This window comes from Symsagittifera roscoffensis, chromosome 7, assembly GCF_963678635.1.
Source record: "Symsagittifera roscoffensis chromosome 7, txSymRosc1.1, whole genome shotgun sequence".
NCBI classification, from domain to species: domain Eukaryota; kingdom Metazoa; phylum Xenacoelomorpha; order Acoela; family Convolutidae; genus Symsagittifera; species Symsagittifera roscoffensis.
Genome location: NC_087068.1, coordinates 49880258 through 49901236, shown reverse-complemented (window position 1 = coordinate 49901236; position 20979 = coordinate 49880258). Strand labels below are relative to the sequence as shown.

Below are 20979 nucleotides of genomic sequence, written 5' to 3'. Positions count from 1 at the left end.
GGCAAATAATCATCGGAATGGGTTGAGTTCTATATCATGATGAAAAATTTTCAGTTGTCATTCAAACAACATTGAAACTTGGAAAAAACTTTCTCAGTTTCGAGAAAAACCCGTTTTAAACTTTGATTTCTGGTCTTTTTATGGCAAAAAAGTTAAGAGAGCAGTCTTATTTTGTTCTTCAACTAAAAAAAGTTAAACGCAAATAGATACTCTAAGATAAAAAATGCTATCAAATCAAAGCCTTGATTTGGACAGGATTTAAAAAAATTAGAAATGTTGACCCAAGTCGAATAAAACCGGTTTGAAATTTTCTAATTTCCACCTTATAAGGTCAGTGTGCAGGCTTACAATAGCTTTTTTAAGTTTAATTTGAGCCGTGAAAATTTAGATTCACTTTGGTTTTTGGGATTTAGTCCCAGAAAGTTTCAAAGCATTTTGTAAACCAAAGTGTTCAAAAAATTTTGAAAAAGTTCGTGCAACTTTTTCTTACGATTTGTTTACGATTTTTTCCTCAAGATTTTTTCTACAAAGAATAGTTTCCAATTGGCCTACTTGGCTATCGATCTATCGATTATGCTTAATTTACATTTTTTTGTTTATATTTTTGCGACACTGTTTGAATAGATAAAAGTTGTAGTTTTGTTAAGACTATGGCCGAACGTTCTGTGTTACTCGCACAGTAGCCGGCTATCCTGACTGTTTATGGCATTGTTTCTGGATCAACTCTAAAGCTGGTGAATGGAGCTATTGGTAGAATATTCAGCACAAGTTTCCTTAAACGAAGGTACGGCTACCTATCAGATGTCCCCTTGTATAACAATTAATTGTGAAAAACACAACTTTTCTCCACCAACATGGAGATAACTAAATTTCCGCCGTGTAAAATTTATATATACATGCGGGGCGGATCTAGGATTTTCTCGAGGGGGGGGCGGATTTTCAGATAATGTTCGGAATGTTTGACGACCATTTTTTTTAGGTTGATCAGATTGATTTTCCGAGCTCTCCCAAAGCAGTAAAAAGACCCTGTTTTGGCCAAATCTTCTGCGCCGCAAGCAATTTTTTTGAAAAAACAGGTCAAAAAAGCCGTTTTTGGGCACTTTTTGGAAAATTTTGACAAAAGAAACGCGTTTTTTTGGCGCGCGCTCCCTCTCAAAATTAGTATATTTTGGGTATATATACTAAAATAAAAATTTTAGGGTCGGTCGGCCAAAAATGGATTTCTTAAAAAGTACCAAAGGGGGGAAACTTTGGGTTGGCAGGGGTTCGAATCCCTGAGGGGGCGGCCTCAGCAAAACCCCCGCCCCCCCCCCCCCCCCCCAAATCCACCCCACGATCTTTGGTACCACATAAAAAAGGAATTCTGGAACCACTTATAGCATCATTTAAGCAAAACGACTGTCACTTGAAATACTTCTAAGTAAAAACTTCCATCTGAGTAGGAAGTTTGAAACATGTATCTAAGTCTAATCGAATCTTTACTACAGTGCTGATTTAAATTAACCGGACAAAACGCGTTAAACTTGAAATTTAAAACCCGTTTTTCTCAAATTGGGTTGAGTTTAGGTGAAAATTTATGAAGACAAAAATTGCTTAAAACTTTAGCATAATTTTTATAGTGTAATTTGTTTTGCCAATTTCGGGCCCAAAATTTTACCCCAAATTTGGGGTCATTTTGGCTGTTCTTATTTAATCAAAAATTACGCCAAAAATACCCAATCGATCACAGACATAATTTTATAAAGTGAGCCGCTTACGTAGCCCAAAAAACTTTAGGAAAAGTATTTTCTCCAAAAAAATTGTAATTTGTTTAAAAATTGTTTTTAAACGAAAATTTGGTACTTTATATAGTAAAAACTATCTTTTTTGTCTATCAAACAAAAATAAAATGTTTTATACAATTTTTTAGAGGTTATGCTCTTCTTACAGTTTGTTGGGCTACGTAAGCGGCTCACTTTGATATAATTATGTCTGTGATCGACTGGGTATTTTTGGCGTAATTTTTGGTTAAATAAGAAAAGCCAAAATGACCCATATTTGGGGTAAAATTTTGGGCCCGAATTTGGCAAAACAAATTACACTATGATAATTCTGCTAAAGTTTTAAGCAATTTTTGTCTTCATAAGTTTTCACCTAAACTCAACCCAATTTGAGAAAAACGCGTTTTAAATTTCAGGCTTAACGCGTTTTGTCCGGTTAATTTAAATCAGCACTGTACTTTGGAAATGTAAAACTATCTCATAAAACAGCAAAAGGAGAACCTCACCGACATCAATGATCTTTTGAAAACTTTCAGTTGATAATTTAGTTTATTTCTTTTTTTCTGGAATATTTGGCTATTCACTAAACCTTTCAAAGGTAACATGAGCGGAAGATTTGATGCGCTGATAAGATATTTCTTTATCATTTTCTTTAGATTATTTTGAAACAGACCTCTTGATTGTTGTTTTATTTTATATATCCAACGGAATTTACTTATTTAAAAAAAAATTTCATTGTGTTTTAGAAATTTGAAGTGTATTAGAAACGTATAAAATAAATAAAATTAGAATAGTTTTTCAAAACGGTCATTGTTGCGACCATTGAAAATGGGGAGCAACTTTGTATTCCGATGGGTTTTAGTTTTTATCAATTTTTTTTTGTTTTCCACGCAAGTTCAGCTACCACAAACAATCATCAGACTGAGTTGAGCGATATATATCATTTAAAAACCCTTTCAGTCGTTATTCGATCGACTTTCAAAAATTTTAAAAATTTTTTCCCAGTTTCGAGAAAAACCGTTTTGAAATTTTTGATTTTTCGTCTTATTTCGAGCGAGCGAGCATGCTTACATTTGCTTATTTATGCTTAACTAAAGCCCTGAAAATTTTGTTTCACTCAAATGAAGAAATCAAAAACTTCAAAAGGTTAGGAAAAAAATGAGAAATTAAAAAAATATTTAATCATATCGCGCCAAAAAAATATATTGTATTTTTTTTTATTATTGGTCGGAACAATCTGTGCTACTTGCAAAGTAACCGGCTTATTTTTGTATACTTACATAACAAATTTTATTTATTTGCGTTGATACTAGTTGAATTGGGTTCAATTACGCAAATTTTTTTGAGCGACTGGCGCCGAAAAAATATGCAATACGCGAGAATTCCCGCAGAAAATTTTGAACACTGTTCAGTGTGTTTGGATTGATTAAAAACGGCTAGATTATAAATAACTTACAGTGAATTGAGTAAAAAATCACGAGGGGTTGAGTTAATATTTAAAAAATGTTTGGAGAATGTGCCGAAATCTTTAGTAGAATTCGTCCCTGATGTAGAATTTGTGTTCTAAATGAATTATTTCGAACAACTGCAAAGAAACCGTCTGTCTTTACGCTAAGTCTTATAGTTTTTCATGATGATAAAAGCTACCGGAAGGGAATGCGTGTTATTGTTCATAAAACTTAGTAAATAGTCACTCTGCTTTTGTTTTGTTTCGGTTTCATTTTTTCAAGGGGAGATAAAAAACTTTTAGTAAAATCAAGCTTTTGACAAACTCCAAGATTATACAATTTTATCTTTTGTACGTAAGAAGACGAACTTTTAAACCTTTTTTCTTCACGTTATATAACTTTTTCTTGATACTAAATAACATGATACTGTTCTGTTGAATATTTGTTTTTGTACCTTTCAGAAACTCTTTTGATTTTTGAATCATAGAAAATCAACATGAAAAAACATGTAAGGTAACTTAAGTAATCACAGCAAAGATAATATTTGTGATTTTTAACAGTATAACAACCATGAAAATTTAATGATAAATTGCAAATTCAAGCACAACAAATTTATTCTTCGTACCATTCTTTAGTTTTGGCTGATGATTTTGTTTATTATTACTGAATTTCTGATGATCCTTTGGCATCCTATAAATGAATTTAAGGTGAATTTATTGAACTTAATTGCCTGGATAACTTGAAAAAGTTTATCATTAAATCAAATCAGGCACGTGATCTGTTTATTAACATCAGTTCGATTCTATCTAATTTACTGATCATGCATACTGCGAGCAGAAAGAGCTAACAAAGTCAAAAGAAGCTAAGCCGAACAAAAACTACAAAAACCTAAGGCTCTTTTTCAGTTACCTTTTTCGACCATTTTTTTGTGCAATGTTGTAAGCTTCAGCCACGGAGTGAGGGGGATGGGGGCTGTAGCAAAAACTGATTTACAGTTTTCTTAGAAATCACAGACCTAACAACTTGCAAAACTTGAAAAATCATTCATAACTTTAAAAGAAATCAAGGAACTGAAAAAGAGCCTATATTACAACTAGGAAAAACATAAACAGGCCATGAGCAATGTTGATTTTGGCAATCCCCATGATTCTCATCGCAGTCTCCGCCCTAATCATAGCTATGGACCTAGCCCCTGGGGTTATGGCTGTCATGGTTGGGGTTACCCTCGTTACGGTGGCGGCGGCGCCCTTCTTATGGGCTACATGCTCGGTAGAGCCGCGCAAAACAATCAGCGACCCCAAGTAGTTTATACAAACGTTCCATCGCCTCAGACATACCCGAATTACCCACCACAGACACAGTACCATTATCACTACAACAGTCAACCTCCAGGGCAATATCCTCCTCCCGGTCAAGTTCAAGGCTACCCACCACCTGCAGGAGGTCGACTCTTTTCCAATACCACCCACACCTTTGGACTCTTTTTCCTTTTCCCTTCACCTCACATAAGCATCAATTTTATGGTGTATCGAGGGGTTTTACAATTTTAAACAATGAAGACCAAATAAGTTTGTCATAAGCTACTTAGTTCGCATGTAACTAACATTCAGACTAGTAAAATTTTGCAACTGGAGGGGGGGGGGGCTCTGGAGGAAAAAGGGCCCATCTTTGGATTTCACTTTTGAAAACTACTTTAACATTGTCATAATCATAATGCAATAGAACTTGGGGCTCTTCCACTCCCCCCATCTTTCAAAATATCGAGTGTTATGTTTGTTTTTGGCTAAATGCGTGATGTTACGCTGTAAAGTATGAAGATCAAATCTGTTCAAAATTGTCGATTTGTTCACCACGCCAAATTTCATTGCATTATGACAACGTTAAATAAGCTTTTCAAAATTGAATTTGAGGGGGGGGGGACTGGAAAAGAGCCGAACTTGGCATGGTGAACAAACTTACAATCGTGAACAGCATTGTTCTTCATACCTTACATCGTAACATTGATTGTTTAGCGATAGTAGTTTGTAAAAAAAAAATAGAAAATTAGAAATTTTAAAAGAAGCGGAAGTGAAAAAGGGCCAATTCAAGGGTACTCACAGCCAGGTGGAGGTCATTACCCTCCCCTACCACCTCGTCAAGGTTACTCGGGTAATCCACAAGGACAATATCAAGGACCCCCGCAATGCAGCTCATCGAGACAGAATAACACGCGACGAAGTTATCAAGAAGAGGGAACGCCTCAAGGTCAACGGGGTCAAGGACGTTCGAGAAGCCATGAAGAGAATGAGCAAAGGAGGGCCAGTCAGTCGCAGACGGAGTATTCATCACCGCCGACTTATGGGTGGAAATTTCCACCTCCTTATGAAAGTCGGGCGCACAATACTGTTGGAGCCAAATCAGACGATGAGAGTTATGATGGGCAGAGCCAGCTAGATGCCAACTACTTTTCAGATTCAGATGTGAGAACAAATAAAAACTCAAGAGAAAGAGCTGGAACGTATTTAGAGAAATTTGAAAAAGACGATAGAAGAAAATCTGTTGTAGAACAGAGCTTTTCCAAAAAGAAGAAATCAAATAACTCGACTACAAAAAAATTAGTTCAGAGCCAACTCGAGTTCTTGAAAAGCAGATAACTTATGATGAGCAAATTTCGCATTTTTTCCTTCGTATAAAACAAAGAGAATAATAAATTTATGGTCGTTCTATAAAAAGACTGAGATTTTGTTCCGACTTTCCAAGAAGCTATGGAGTTCACACTAAAATTTTAAAGCTGTCTAAAAATTGTGCACACGGCAAGAAATGTTTTAAAAATTTGGTTTTTTTACTCAACCCACACTTTCACAATTTCACTTTTTATAGTTGTTTTAACTTTTATCATAGCTAACGTCATAACATTGCGATTTAAGGTGGTGATTAAAATTTTTGTGCACAATTGTTGGCGCGCTCAAGATGTCAAGTTTTATTGAGTTCTCAAAAAAGAAACTAGTTTTTTGAAATTAAAACGGAATCGGGGTTGGAGAGTTGGATAAAAAGTTTTCTAATAAAACAACTGCATTGAACACCAAGTCATGCAATCTGTGTGTTCCAATGGTCGGCGAAGGAAAGTTTTAAAATTAAAACTTGGTGGTCGGGGTTATCCGCCATCTTTTCGGACGAGCGTGCGGGAGCACTCGAGTTCAATCCACTTTAAACAAACAACCGCGGGTTTTTATTGTTGAAAAATTCCGCCGCATAAAATCGTTTTAAAAAATTCTTCGATTCGCCTCGGGTTTTTCGATTGTGACTTGCTTCTTAAGCTAGGGAAAAAAAGTCAAAAATTGACTAGTAAAACAAATCCCTGAGATAAAATGGGCAATGCTTTTTGAAAAAAAGAGTAACTAAGCGAAAATCGAACTAGTTTCTGAAAATTTTTGGTAGTTTTAATTTAATTAATTTTTTAGCTCAACGTATATGTTGGGATCCCACCCGCCGGATCATTAGATTCAGTTTTTTTCTGTGTTTTTATCACTTCCCGCGAACAGTTCCCGTGAACAATTGGGTTCAAAAATTGATTGGAGCCGGGAAGTGTTTTCATTTTTGCTTTTCTCAGTTCCCTTAAAAAGTGAAAAAAAATTCTAATTTCTTATCAAAAAAGCTTTGCTCTACTGTATCTAGCACACCTTCCCAGGTTAAGTGTGCAGGTTCGAAATTCTAGCTGAAGGGAAAATTTTAATCTTTTTGTTTACTTAACACTTGTTTCCTATTGTGCGGTACAAAACATTTAAATCTCTTGTTCAAAAAAATATCATTTATGCAACTTTCACCGCTGTCGTTTTTTCGGTTAATTGATTCCAATAAATAAAAATTTGAGGTCGCTCGGTATCAGTAGCGGATTTAGGGGGGGGGGGGCACACTCCATCTTTCAGGGATTCGACTCCCTGTCGACCCAAAAGGTCCCCTTTTTGTACTATTTTGAGATGACTGATCTTTTTGCCACTTTTGGATGACTGACCTTAAATTTTTCTCAAATGGGGGAGAAGGGGGGGGGGGAGCACGCAGGAAAAACGCGTTTTTTTTGGTCGAAACTTTTTAAAAAGTGCATAAAAACGCCCTTTTTGGCCTGTTTTTTGAAAAAAAAATGATTGCGGCGCCGACAATTTGGTCAATATAGGGTCTTTTTAGTGATTTGGGAGCGCTCATAATCTTACACGATTTTTCTTCTCTTTGACGTGTTTGACTCAATTGATTAGACTAAAAACTGCTGAACAGTTGATGAAGTTTCCCGATGAAAACTCAGTAGAATGGTATGACAAAACATACAAGCAAGTGGGAGGTTATCGCGCGATTCACTTCGCTTTTAACAAGCAACCACGAGTTTTTAAGGTAATGCATTTGATACGAAAAACGATGATCTCGAAAAATTGAGAAACGATTTTCCTCTACTTTTTGCACAAATTCCTGGAATAATTCCCAATTTTTTTTCGGGGAAAAGCTGAAAATTAAATAGAGGAAGAGTTGAATAATGAAACTTTTCAATTGTATAATTTTAACTGCGGCCAAAGTCAACATGAGAGAGGCTGTGATACCACGTGCCGAAAAAAAACTAAATAGTCAAGCGCACAGGTTTCTTCACCAAGTTCCGGAACAGTAAGTTCCATTTCTGTTCGGAAAAAAGCATTATTTTCTCAGTTCGGGTAATTGAGTTAGGACCGAAGTGGTTAACTCATAGAGTAATTTCGGATAGGGTACACCGTCTGCTCGTCACGCTATCTTATTTTCGGCCGGATAGATTCGTGCAACTTCTTAGTCTAATACCGATCCTAATCTTACTCTTATACTATCTAGTCTCAGGTTGTTTAACTAGTCTCTGCTAGGCTCAATAGATCTAGGGTATACTGGTTTATTGCGGCTGCTGAAGTCTTCTTGGAGAGTCAACTAAATTCTAAGTTAAATTCAAATCTCTCTGGTGCTGAAATTACAAATAATTTCAGCACTTACAAATTAGTGGGTTGTTAGTTAGATGGATCATGATTGGTTAATATTAAATACTTTACAGTGGTTAAGTATCTAATTTATCCAATCATAAAATGTAGTTTAGATCAGGTTCCACCCATCCGGGTTTTACAGAGTTTTTTAGAATAGTCTTTCTGCAATTCGAAGGATGGATGATGGACGTTGGTATTTGGCGAACATCATATTTCTTCTGGGTTCTCTTGTTAGAGAAAATCCAGGTCCAATCGTTGTATCTTTAAATGACGACGACTGGGTCTTTGCAACAAACTCAAATCTGATTTCAGAATGGTTGGCTATGACAGGTTTTTCTGTTTGATGTAGAGAACTTCTTTTGTGTTTGACCTTGTCTGGGAATGGCGTGGAGATTGTGCGTGGAGGGGATGCCTGGTTACTCGGATCTGTACGTATACTTGAACATCGAGGTGGTCATTGGTCTAGTTCAATGAAGTCCTTTTCTGCGAAGTCAAGTCGTACTCTAAATCCTTTGAGTTGTGATTGTGAGCGGCATATTGATTGTGGTTGGCCATTCTTTTTCGAGTATAGTGGGGTCAATTTGTCTTTGGATGTTCGTCTTTGGTGTTGTATGCTGATCTATATATTGCATAGTGTAACTTACATTTTATAAAATTTTTATTAGTTTGGTGTTTTAATTATGATTTTGATTAGTTGTTTTCACAAAAGCTTTTTGTTTTAGTTCGGTTATTTTGAAGAGTTACTCACCCTTGAGTACCTCTTATTAAAAATAGGAGTGTGGTCACAAAGCGTGGATGTAGCGCGGTGGGTTGGGCCGGCTATAGAGCATGCTCAGGACGTCCTCTTCTGGTGGGTTAGGCCAGGAGTGGGAGTATGATTTCGTGCGGTTTCTGTGAGAGGTCCTGTTATGTGATAACGTTTTATGTTGGGTTTATTGTGGGTTTTCTTATGTTTCGTTGGTTGTGTCCTTTTTTCAAAAATCAAATTGTTTTTCGTATGGGTTTGTCTTGCGACTTTTTTGTGTTTTATTATTTCTTTCTTAGACTTTATAATAGTCTTTAAAAGAATAAATTATCCAGTTTTAAACTGGGTTAATCCGGTTTGGGTACCGTTGGTTTTCTTTTCTTAGTCATGCTGTTATTTTATAATTTGTGGTGTTTAGTAAGCTGCGTTGGTTAGTTTGGTTTAGTATATAATTCCTTTCCAACCGGGTTAAAGGAAAGTTTGAAACTTGTTATCGCGTGTTAGAGTTGTTGAGTGTTAAAACTAAGACCAAATAAGTTTGTCATAAGCTACTTAGTTCGCATGTAACTAACATTCAGACTAGTAAAATTTTGCAACTGGAGGGGGGGGGGCTCTGGAGGAAAAAGGGCCCATCTTTGGATTTCACTTTTGAAAACTACTTTAACATTGTCATAATCATAATGCAAAAGAACTTGGGGCTCTTCCACTCCCCCCCATCTTTCAAAATATCGAGTGTTGTGTTTGTTTTTGGCTAAATGCGTGATGTTACGATGTAAAATATGAAGATCAAATCTGTTCAAAATTGTCGATTTGTTCACCACGCCAAATTTCATTGCATTATGACAACGTTAAATAAGCTTTTCAAAAATGAATTTGAGGGGGAGGGGGACTGGAAAAGAGCCGAACTTGGCATGGTGAACAAACTTACAATCATGAACAGCTTTGTTCTTCATACCTTACATCGTAACATTGATTGTTTAGCGATAGTAGTTTGTAAAAAAAATAGAAAATTTGAAACTTTAAAAGAAGCGGAAGTGAAAAAGAGCCAATTCAAGGGTACCCACAGCCAGGTGGAGGTCATTACCCTCCCCTACCACCTCGTCAAGGGTACTCGGGTAATCCACAAGGACAATATCAAGGACCTCCACAAGGTAGCTCATCGAGACAGGATAACACGCGACGAAGTTATCAAGAAGAGGGAACGTCTCAAGGTCAACGGGGTCAAGGACGTTCGAGAAGCCATGAAGAGAATGAGCAAAGGAGGGCCAGTCAGTCTCAGACGGAGTACTCATCGCCACCGACTTATGGGTGGAAATTTTCACCTCCTTATGAAAGTCGGGGTCACAATACTGATGGAGCCAAATCAGACGATGAGAGTTATGACGGGCAGAGCCAGCTAGATGCCAACTTCTTTTCAGATTCAGATGTGAGAACAAATAAAAACTCAAGAGAAAGAGCTTGAACGTATTTAGAGAAATTTGAAAAAGACGATAGAAGAAAATCCGTTGTAGAACAGAGCTTTTCCAAAAAGAAGAAATCAAATAACTCGACTACAAAAAAATTACTTCAGAGCCAACTCGAGTTCATGAAAAGCAGATAACTTATGATGAGCAAATTTCGCATTTTTTCCTTCGTATAAAACAAAGAGAATAATAAATTTATGGTCGTTCTATAAAAAGACTGAGATTTTGTTCCGACTTTCCAAGAAGCTATGGAGTTCACACTAAAATTTTAAAGCTGTCTAAAAATTGTGCACACGGCAAGAAATATTTTAAAAATTTGGTTTTTTTTACTCAACCCACACTTTCACAATTTCACTTTTTATAGTTGTTTTAATTTTTATCATGGCTAACGGCATAACATTGCGATTTAAGGTGGTGATTAAAATTTTTGTGCACAATTGTTGGCGCGCTCAAGATGTCAAGTTTTATTGAGTTCTCAAAAAAGAAACTAGTTTTTTGAAATTAAAACGGAATCGGGGTTGGAGAGTTGGATAAAAAGTTTTCTAATAAAACAACTGCATTGAACACCAAGTCATGCAATCTGTGTGTTCCAATGGTCGGCGAAGGAAAGTTTTCAAATTAAAACTTGGTGGTCGGGGTTATCCGCCATCTTTTCGGACGAGCGTGCGGGAGCACTCGAGTTCAATCCACTTTAAACAAACAACCGCGGGTTTTTATTGTTGAAAAATTCCGCCGCATAAAATCGTTTTAAAAAATTCTTCGATTCGCCTCGGGTTTTTCGATTGTGACTTGCTTCTTAAGCTAGGGAAAAAAAGTCAAAAATTGACTAGTAAAACAAATCCCTGAGATAAAATGGGCAATGCTTTTTGAAAAAAAGAGTAACTAAGCGAAAATCGAACTAGTTTCTGAAAAGTCACGTGCCGAAAAAAAACTAAATAGTCAAGCGCACAGGTTTCTTCACCACGTTCCGGAACAGTAAGTTCCATTTCTGTTCGGAAAAAAGCATTATTTTCTCAGTTCGGGTAATTGAGTTAGGACCGAAGTGGATAACTCATAGAGTAATTTCGGATAGGGTACACCGTCTGCTCGTCACGCTATCTTATTTTCGGGCGGATAGATTCGTGCAACTTCTTAGTCTAATACCGATCCTAATCTTACTCTTATACTATCTAGTCTCAGGTTGTTTAACTAGTCTCTGCTAGGCTCAATAGATCTAGGGTATACTGGTTTATTGCGGCTGCTGAAGTCTTCTTGGAGAGTCAACTAAATTCTAAGTTAAATTCAAATCTCTCTGGTGCTGAAATTACACAAAGCGTGGATGTAGCGCGGTGGGTTGGGCCGGCTATAGAGCATGCTCAGGACGTCCTCTTCTGGTGGGTTAGGCCAGGAGTGGGAGTATGATTTCGTGCGGTTTCTGTGAGAGGTCCTGTTATGTGATAACGTTTTATGTTGGGTTTATTGTGGGTTTTCTTATGTTTCGTTGGTTGTGTCCTTTTTTCAAAAATCAAATTGTTTTTCGTATGGATTTGTCTTGCGACTTTTTTGTGTTTTATTATTTCTTTCTTAGACTTTATAATAGTCTTTAAAAGAATAAATTATCCAGTTTTAAACTGGGTTAATCCGGTTTGGGTACCGTTGGTTTTCTTTTCTTAGTCATGCTGTTATTTTATAATTTGTGGTGTTTAGTAAGCTGCGTTGGTTAGTTTGGTTTAGTATATAATTCCTTTCCAACCGGGTTAAAGGAAAGTTTGAAACTTGTTATCGCGTGTTAGAGTTGTTGAGTGTTAAAACTAAGACCAAATAAGTTTGTCATAAGCTACTTAGTTCGCATGTAACTAACATTCAGACTAGTAAAATTTTGCAACTGGAGGGGGGGGGGGGCTCTGGAGGAAAAAGGGCCCATCTTTGGATTTCACTTTTGAAAACTACTTTAACATTGTCATAATCATAATGCAAAAGAACTTGGGGCTCTTCCACTCCCCCCCATCTTTCAAAATATCGAGTGTTGTGTTTGTTTTTGGCTAAATGCGTGATGTTACGATGTAAAATATGAAGATCAAATCTGTTCAAAATTGTCGATTTGTTCACCACGCCAAATTTCATTGCATTATGACAACGTTAAATAAGCTTTTCAAAAATGAATTTGAGGGGGAGGGGGACTGGAAAAGAGCCGAACTTGGCATGGTGAACAAACTTACAATCATGAACAGCTTTGTTCTTCATACCTTACATCGTAACATTGATTGTTTAGCGATAGTAGTTTGTAAAAAAAATAGAAAATTTGAAACTTTAAAAGAAGCGGAAGTGAAAAAGAGCCAATTCAAGGGTACCCACAGCCAGGTGGAGGTCATTACCCTCCCCTACCACCTCGTCAAGGGTACTCGGGTAACCCACAAGGACAATATCAAGGACCTCCACAAGGTAGCTCATCGAGACAGGATAACACACGACGAAGTTATCAAGAAGAGGGAACGTCTCAAGGTCAACGGGGTCAAGGACGTTCGAGAAGCCATGAAGAGAATGAGCAAAGGAGGGCCAGTCAGTCTCAGACGGAGTACTCATCGCCACCGACTTATGGGTGGAAATTTTCACCTCCTTATGAAAGTCGGGGTCACAATACTGATGGAGCCAAATCAGACGATGAGAGTTATGATGGGCAGAGCCAGCTAGATGCCAACTTCTTTTCAGATTCAGATGTGAGAACAAATAAAAACTCAAGAGAAAGAGCTTGAACGTATTTAGAGAAATTTGAAAAAGACGATAGAAGAAAATCCGTTGTAGAACAGAGCTTTTCCAAAAAGAAGAAATCAAATAACTCGACTACAAAAAAATTACTTCAGAGCCAACTCGAGTTCATGAAAAGCAGATAACTTATGATGAGCAAATTTCGCATTTTTTCCTTCGTATAAAACAAAGAGAATAATAAATTTATGGTCGTTCTATAAAAAGACTGAGATTTTGTTCCGACTTTCCAAGAAGCTATGGAGTTCACACTAAAATTTTAAAGCTGTCTAAAAATTGTGCACACGGCAAGAAATATTTTAAAAATTTGGTTTTTTTTACTCAACCCACACTTTCACAATTTCACTTTTTATAGTTGTTTTAATTTTTATCATGGCTAACGGCATAACATTACGATTTAAGGTGGTGATTAAAATTTTTGTGCACAATTGTTGGCGCGCTCAAGATGTCAAGTTTTATTGAGTTCTCAAAAAAGAAACTAGTTTTTTGAAATTAAAACGGAATCGGGGTTGGAGAGTTGGATAAAAAGTTTTCTAATAAAACAACTGCATTGAACACCAAGTCATGCAATCTGTGTGTTCCAATGGTCGGCGAAGGAAAGTTTTCAAATTAAAACTGGGTGGTCGGGGTAATCCGCCATCTTTTCGGACGAGCGTGCGGGAGCACTCGAGTTCAATCCACTTTAAACAAACAACCGCGGGTTTTTATTGTTGAAAAATTCCGCCGCATAAAATCGTTTTAAAAAATTCTTCGATTCGCCTCGGGTTTTTCGATTGTGACTTGCTTCTTAAGCTAGGGAAAAAAAAGTCAAAAATTGACTAGTAAAACAAATCCCTGAGATAAAATGGGCAATGCTTTTTGAAAAAAAGAGTAACTAAGCGAAAATCGAACTAGTTTCTGAAAAGTCACGTGCCGAAAAAAAACTAAATAGTCAAGCGCACAGGTTTCTTCACCACGTTCCGGAACAGTAAGTTCCATTTCTGTTCGGAAAAAAGCATTATTTTCTCAGTTCGGGTAATTGAGTTAGGACCGAAGTGGATAACTCATAGAGTAATTTCGGATAGGGTACACCGTCTGCTCGTCACGCTATCTTATTTTCGGCCGGATAGATTCGTGCAACTTCTTAGTCTAATACCGATCCTAATCTTACTCTTATACTATCTAGTCTCAGGTTGTTTAACTAGTCTCTGCTAGGCTCAATAGATCTAGGGTATACTGGTTTATTGCGACTGCTGAAGTCTTCTTGGAGAGTCAACTAAATTCTAAGTTAAATTCAAATCTCTCTGGTGCTGAAATTACAAGTAATTTCAGCACTTACAAATAAGTGGGTTGTTAGTTAGATGGATCATGATTGGTTAATATTAAATACTTTACAGTGGTTAAATATCTAATTTATCCAATCATAAAATGTAGTTTAGATCAGGTTCCACCCATCCGGGTTTTACAGAGTTTTTTAGAATAGTCTTTCTGCAATTCGAAGGATATATGATGGTCGTTGGTATTTGGTGAACATCATATTTCTTCTGGGTTCTCTTGTTAGAGAAAATCCAGGTCCAATCGTTGTATCTTTAAATGACGACGACTGGGTCTTTGCAACAAACTCAAATCTGATTTCAGAATGGTTGGCTATGACAGGTTTTTCTGTTTGATGTAGAGAACTTCTTTTGTGTTTGACCTTGTCTGGGAATGGCGTGGAGATTGTGCGTGGAGGGGATGCCTGGTTACTCGGATCTGTACGTATACTTGAACATCGAGGTGGTCATTGGTCTAGTTCAATGAAGTCCTTTTCTGCGAAGTCAAGTCGTACTCTAAATCCTTTGAGTTGTGATTGTGAGCGGCATATTGATTGTGGTTGGCCATTCTTTTTCGAGTATAGTGGGGTCAATTTGTCTTTGGATGTTCGTCTTTGGTGTTGTATGCTGATCTATATATTGCATAGTGTAACTTACATTTTATAAAACTTTTATTAGTTTGGTGTTTTAATTATGATTTTGATTAGTTGTTTTCACAAAAGCTTTTTGTTTTAGTTCGGTTATTTTGAAGAGTTACTCACCCTTGAGTACCTCTTATTAAAAATAGGAGTGTGGTCACAAAGCGTGGATGTAGCGCGGTGGGTTGGGCCGGCTATAGAGCATGCTCAGGACGTCCTCTTCTGGTGGGTTAGGCCAGGAGTGGGAGTATGATTTCGTGCGGTTTCTGTGAGAGGTCCTGTTATGTGATAACGTTTTATGTTGGGTTTATTGTGGGTTTTCTTATGTTTCGTTGGTTGTGTCCTTTTTTCAAAAATCAAATTGTTTTTCGTATGGGTTTGTCTTGCGACTTTTTTGTGTTTTATTATTTCTTTCTTAGACTTTATAATAGTCTTTAAAAGAATAAATTATCCAGTTTTAAACTGGGTTAATCCGGTTTGGGTACCGTTGGTTTTCTTTTCTTAGTCATGCTGTTATTTTATGATTTGTGGTGTTTAGTAAGCTGCGTTGGTTAGTTTGGTTTAGTATATAATTCCTTTCCAACCGGGTTAAAGGAAAGTTTGAAACTTGTTATCGCGTGTTAGAGTTGTTGAGTGTTAAAACTTGAAACTCAAAATCATTATTTAAACAATTCTTCGTGGGCGAGCTGTGCGAGTTTGGATAGAAATCTTGTGCGAGTGAATGAAAATATCAAAAGGTTAGTACTGCATTTTCGTTTTATCAATTTACTACATAAAATTTCAATTTTACTGCTAGTTGTTGGGAAAAATTAAGTTACAAATTTTCATCATTATTAGATTTACTGCTTGTGGGGAAACAATTTATAAATTAAATTACTGCATTGGTATGAATTTTATTTAACTTGTTTGGTGCAAAAGATTAATAAAGTTTTAAACAGTTTGAAGAAGTTTTCTATTTTTTATTTTTCTTTTGTGTATTTTGCAGATGATCGTTGGATGAAGACTAAAATTCTACATAAGACATGGATAAAGAATGGTTAGTTTTTTATTTTGAATTTGTTAGTTAATAATATGTATAAATCATACTTACCTGTTGTTAGTAGTTTTGCTATTATGCGGATGATGTTTTTAGTTTGAAGCAGTGGCCAAAGCAATTGAAGTGCTTTAATGGTTGTTAGTTCTTCAGTGCCAACTGCAAACTCATAAGGTGTGTTTTGGATGAGATTATATAATTTGTGATTGTATTTAGTGTTGTGGATGAATTCTAAGATCGGGATTTCTATAGGTTGAACAAATTCATGTGGGATAAGGAAGGGTCTGGATTCTTCTGCGTTGAAGGTCTTCGTGATGGGACAAAAAATATACATTTGGGTTATGGGGTCGTAATTGCGAAGAATACCATGAAGGTTAGTATCTTTGATGCAATATGTGAAGTTAAGAAAAAATGGTGAAGTGTATTTAGAATTAATAAATGGAAAACGGTGGTGTGGTTGTCTTGATGGAGTGTGTAGATCAAAGTGATTTTGTATAATGCGATAATATGTATATGTGTGAGTTTGTTTAGTGCGTAACATAATATCGTGTGAGCAGTGCAAATCTCGTTCAAGTGGTGCAAGGAAATGAAAGGTTAGTGAAAATAATTGAAAGCGTTCTTTAAAACTTTCGTAAGCTTGTGTGTCGGTTAGTGCTTCTGAAATGATGTGGTCAAATTTGCAATCAAATATATTGAGTGTAAATACATATGGTGTTTTAATGACAAGTTTTTCTGTGATTTGTGGGTTAGCGAAGCGATCATCATCTAAAAATTGGTCTTGATTAGTTCGGATGATGTTATGATCGTAATATTCTAGCGTATATTCGTTAGCTCGGGGTGCAGTGTATGTTTTTAGTGACTTTTTATATCCTATATAAGTAGATTGTCTATGTGTTAGTGGTGTCGTGAGTCGATATAGCATATGTTTATTTCGTTCTAAATCGATGTGAGTATTAGATAAAGGTAGGCAAAGGGGGTTAGTAAAATGATAATATGATGTCCAAGGAAGGGTAGGCATTAAAACGTGTTCATCTACCAAACTACGTGTGTCGTTAGTGTCGTTAGGGGTGTTCAAAGTATACTGTGGAAATGAGGGTAAGGTGATAGCTAAAAATTCTTTCGTGTTAGTGTGATTTGGATGATTTATATATTCACGGGCTGTTCCTGGTTTTGTTGGGAATGGATGGTTTGGGAATTTTCTTTTGAAAGTGCGATAAGCTCTATTAGTGCTAATTGAAGATTCGGTGGATGTGGATGATGGTGCTAATGATGCGGTATAAGCTGAAGAGGGTGTAGGAGTAGGTGGGTTGGATGATTCTATTGTGGATGAAATCTGGTTTATAGTGGAGGTGTCAAGGTGGAAGGGTTGTTGTTGTAGGGTGATAAAATTATCTAGTTCTGGGGAGATTTGGGGGGTGTCTGGAGATTTGGATGATCGGTCTGAATGAAGTGAAGAGTAGGTTGGGGTGACTTGGGAAGCATAAGAGGGTGTCGAAAGGGTTGGGACAGGGTTATTTGGTGGGATTGGTTGAAAAGGGGGTTTGGAAAAAACTAAGGGATTGGTTTGAAAATTATTGGATGGAGATGGTTCAGAGTCTGCAAATTCATCAGGGGTTTCAATATTTGGGTTATTGAGTTGTGAAGTGGAGTATAAAACTGAGATCTGTGAATTAGTATCTGAATTCATGCCTGATGTTACATTATTGGTTGGGAAATCGGGTGGCGGGAAAGCAAAAAGTGGAATGATTGTAATTGGGGTGGTGAGGTTGGTTGGGTGGGAATTTGAGCGGTGTAGGGATCCAAGTTGTCGGCTCATCGTGGGCTAAAAAAATTATTATTTTGAGACTGAAAAGCGGTGGTATGGGGTTGTTCTATAATTTGTTCATAAGTATTTTCATCTAGTGAATGGTGTGTCATTATATGTTGGATGGGACTTTGTGATATGGTTGGTCTAAAATTTGGATTATGTGTTATTGCTAAATTTCGAAAATTTCGTTGGACTAGGGATAATGGATGGTTATGTGGTAGGGGTGGTAACTGTGGTGCTGTACGCGTTGTGTCTACATTGTTATGTTCTTCGTCGTATGTGTTCTGTCTTGTTGCTATTTTTGTGTTGTATTCTTTTATTTGTGCGTCTAAAAGAATTTTGTTTATTGATGAAGAAAAAATTCCGAAAAATCCTGCAAATAATATGCGTGCTACACTTGCTTGTCTGTTTACTTGTGTGTGTATAGCATATGTGTTGTAGATTCCTTTTAAGAGTGAAAAAAGAAATCCTAAAAAGTTAAACATTGCGTATAAAATACTTAATTTTTCTAAGATGTAGTAGGGCCATCCTAGAAAATCAAGAATTTCATTTTTGAGTGTAACGAAGCTAAAAATATTTATAGGTGAGATATCTTGTGGTCGGTATTTTTCACCGTTTAGATATATATAGTCTTTAATGTCTTTAAAATATCCGCTATAGTCTTGTGTATAAATATCTGCAAATCCTGCGGTTTCGGCAAGTTTGCGTAGATTTTGGTCAAATGATTGTCTTTGTATAGTGTCCATTTGTGTTAATAATTCTTGGAATTGTTGTCTTCTAATGTGATGTTGAATATCTGATTTTGAATATATTCCAATTGATTGTAAGTCAATATTTGGGTTTCGAGCGATAGCTCTAATGCTTTCAGGTGAAAATTTTTTGAGTGATTGCATTAATGTGGGATATGGGGTAAGAAGGTAAAATTTATCTTCATCGCGGTTTAGTTGTACTACATTGTGGCTATTTTCTGATCCACATGGGACTGCGGTATCCCAGAAATAGGTTCTTCTTGAAAGTGTGTCAACGAAATGTACTTTATTCTTATAAAAGATAGGGATTCTTTTATAGCATCGTTTATCTTCAAAAACGTATAGTGGTGATACTTTTTTGGTACAGGTATAAAACCATAAAAATGTTTCCTTCGTAGTCTAAAAAGTTTGATCTATTTCTTGATAGTAAATATCCTGCGTAGGGTATTTTTAATACTGCTAGTGCAAGTGATTGTAGTATTTGTGTCCTTTCTAATTCGCATAGTTGGTGAAGTGTTTCTAATTCGGAGAGTGACATTTCTTGAAAAATGCGGCTAATTATGTAGTCTAATTTCATATCTAGGTGAATATCATAGTGGATATTACCGAAATATGTATTATTCATTAGTGATAGTTCTTGTAAACGTGTGCTTGTAGTGTCATGGGGTTTTAGATGTCCACCAGGTTGACCGTTACTTTTTTGAAAATTAACTGGTATATATGGTGTTCCTTCGTTGATAGGATGACTTGTGGCGTATGGGTCGATTTTTATTTTTCCAGTGGTCATGTCGAATCCTTTTTCGTATTCAACTAATATTTCGGAGTATTGTGTTTTGTGAAGTGGGTTTCTATATTTACATGCAAGTTCTGTTTCTTGATATATTTGAAAACGTGTCAATTTGTTTTCTATATTGTGTGTGTTTCCAAAATTTGAAATTTGTTTTCGTGATGGATTTACTTGTTCATATGGAATTGATTGTATAAAATATTTTTCGTGAAATTTTATCATACGAGCGTGTATTTTTGCTACTTGAATTGTTGTGCATGTGTCTTCAAGGAACCAAACAATTGTTGCTTGTGTTCGTGTTGTAGGGTCACAATAGCCTTGATCGTTTTTACAAGGTAATCTAATTCCTTGATAGATCATTGTGTTGTCTGATAAATCGCGTGTGAGTTGTATTTTTTCGAGTTGTATTTTCCAATCGAAAAACATTATTTCTTGATATCCTTTGTTTTTTGTGTCTGCTTTGCAGTTTGATGGGTTATTTATGCCAATATGTGGTATCCAGTGTTTATCGTGTATGTCATAAGTTAATCTTCCGTGTGCGCCGTTATATGGGTATTTTTCATCTAATTTTATATGTCCTTGATATCTTTCAAGTTCTGCTTGATGTACAGAGTCTGAAAAAACTTGGAAATATACTAACTTTCTATCTGAGTTTTTATTTCTTGTGATATTTAGTCCGAGTAACTCGTTTTTACAATCTTCGGGATGGAGATGTAAAAGTCGTTCGATATTACTCTGGTAGAATGATTCGTGGTCAAGTCGGTTTTTATTTCCATTAGAAACTTGTGAACAATGTACTTTCTTTTCAGAAAATGTTGCTGTGAATTTATATCCTATAACTATTGTTGCTCGGGCTTTTGAATAAAGTGTTGCTATTACATTTGTAGTTTCTATAGCTTGTGGTTCTGTTTCGCATTGTGATACTTGATTTATTGCATATTTGTGTAGTGTTTTTTGTTCGTTTTCTTCACAATCATAATGTGTTACTAATAAATCTTGGGGTCCTGTGCGGGGGGAAGGGTTTATGTTTTGATTGGAGATTACTAGAAAAAGGAGTTGGAGAAAGATTAATACTTTTAGAATATACATGTGTATGATAATCCTGAGTATGAGTTATAAAATGTGATGTAACCAATTGTCTTTTTGGTATATCTGTCGTATTTATATATTACTTCAGTTGTTATAAATGGTGGTGGTAGTGATTGAGCTGTTATGTTTGTTGGGTTTTATGGGTAGGGATGTTGAGCAATGTTGTTTAATTTAACTGTGATTTCAATTTTTAATTGTAGACTATTTTGTTGGAGTATTTGAACGTTGTGATCACGAATGTCTTCGTGGATGTCTTGTCGATATTGTAGTCTATTAAGTGCCCAGTTGTGGAGTCGGTTACTTTCTAGGTGTTGTCCAAATAATGGTGGAGGTGCTGTGAATGTATTCCAATCTAGTCTTAGAGGAATATTTGTTGATGATTGTTCTCGATATCTAGCGTCGAGGTTATTTGGAAAATTTAAGTTAAAAGATGTTGGTGAAATTTGGCTGATGGATGGTGTT

General features: G+C 36.2%; 1 protein-coding gene across 1 annotated transcript in view; it reads left to right on the top strand.

Annotated features, from left to right (window-relative positions):
• Positions 1-4995: 4995 nt before the first annotated feature.
• The window catches only part of LOC134852063 (uncharacterized), a 29732-nt gene continuing 13748 nt past the window's right edge, over positions 4996-20979 (top strand). Inside the window, exons 1-4 of the mRNA XM_063868343.1 lie at positions 4996-5012; positions 5248-5509; positions 9973-10185; positions 12706-12918. Of these exons, the coding sequence (XP_063724413.1) occupies positions 4996-5012; positions 5248-5509; positions 9973-10185; positions 12706-12918 (705 nt within the window). The remainder of the gene's footprint in view (positions 5013-5247; positions 5510-9972; positions 10186-12705; positions 12919-20979) is intronic.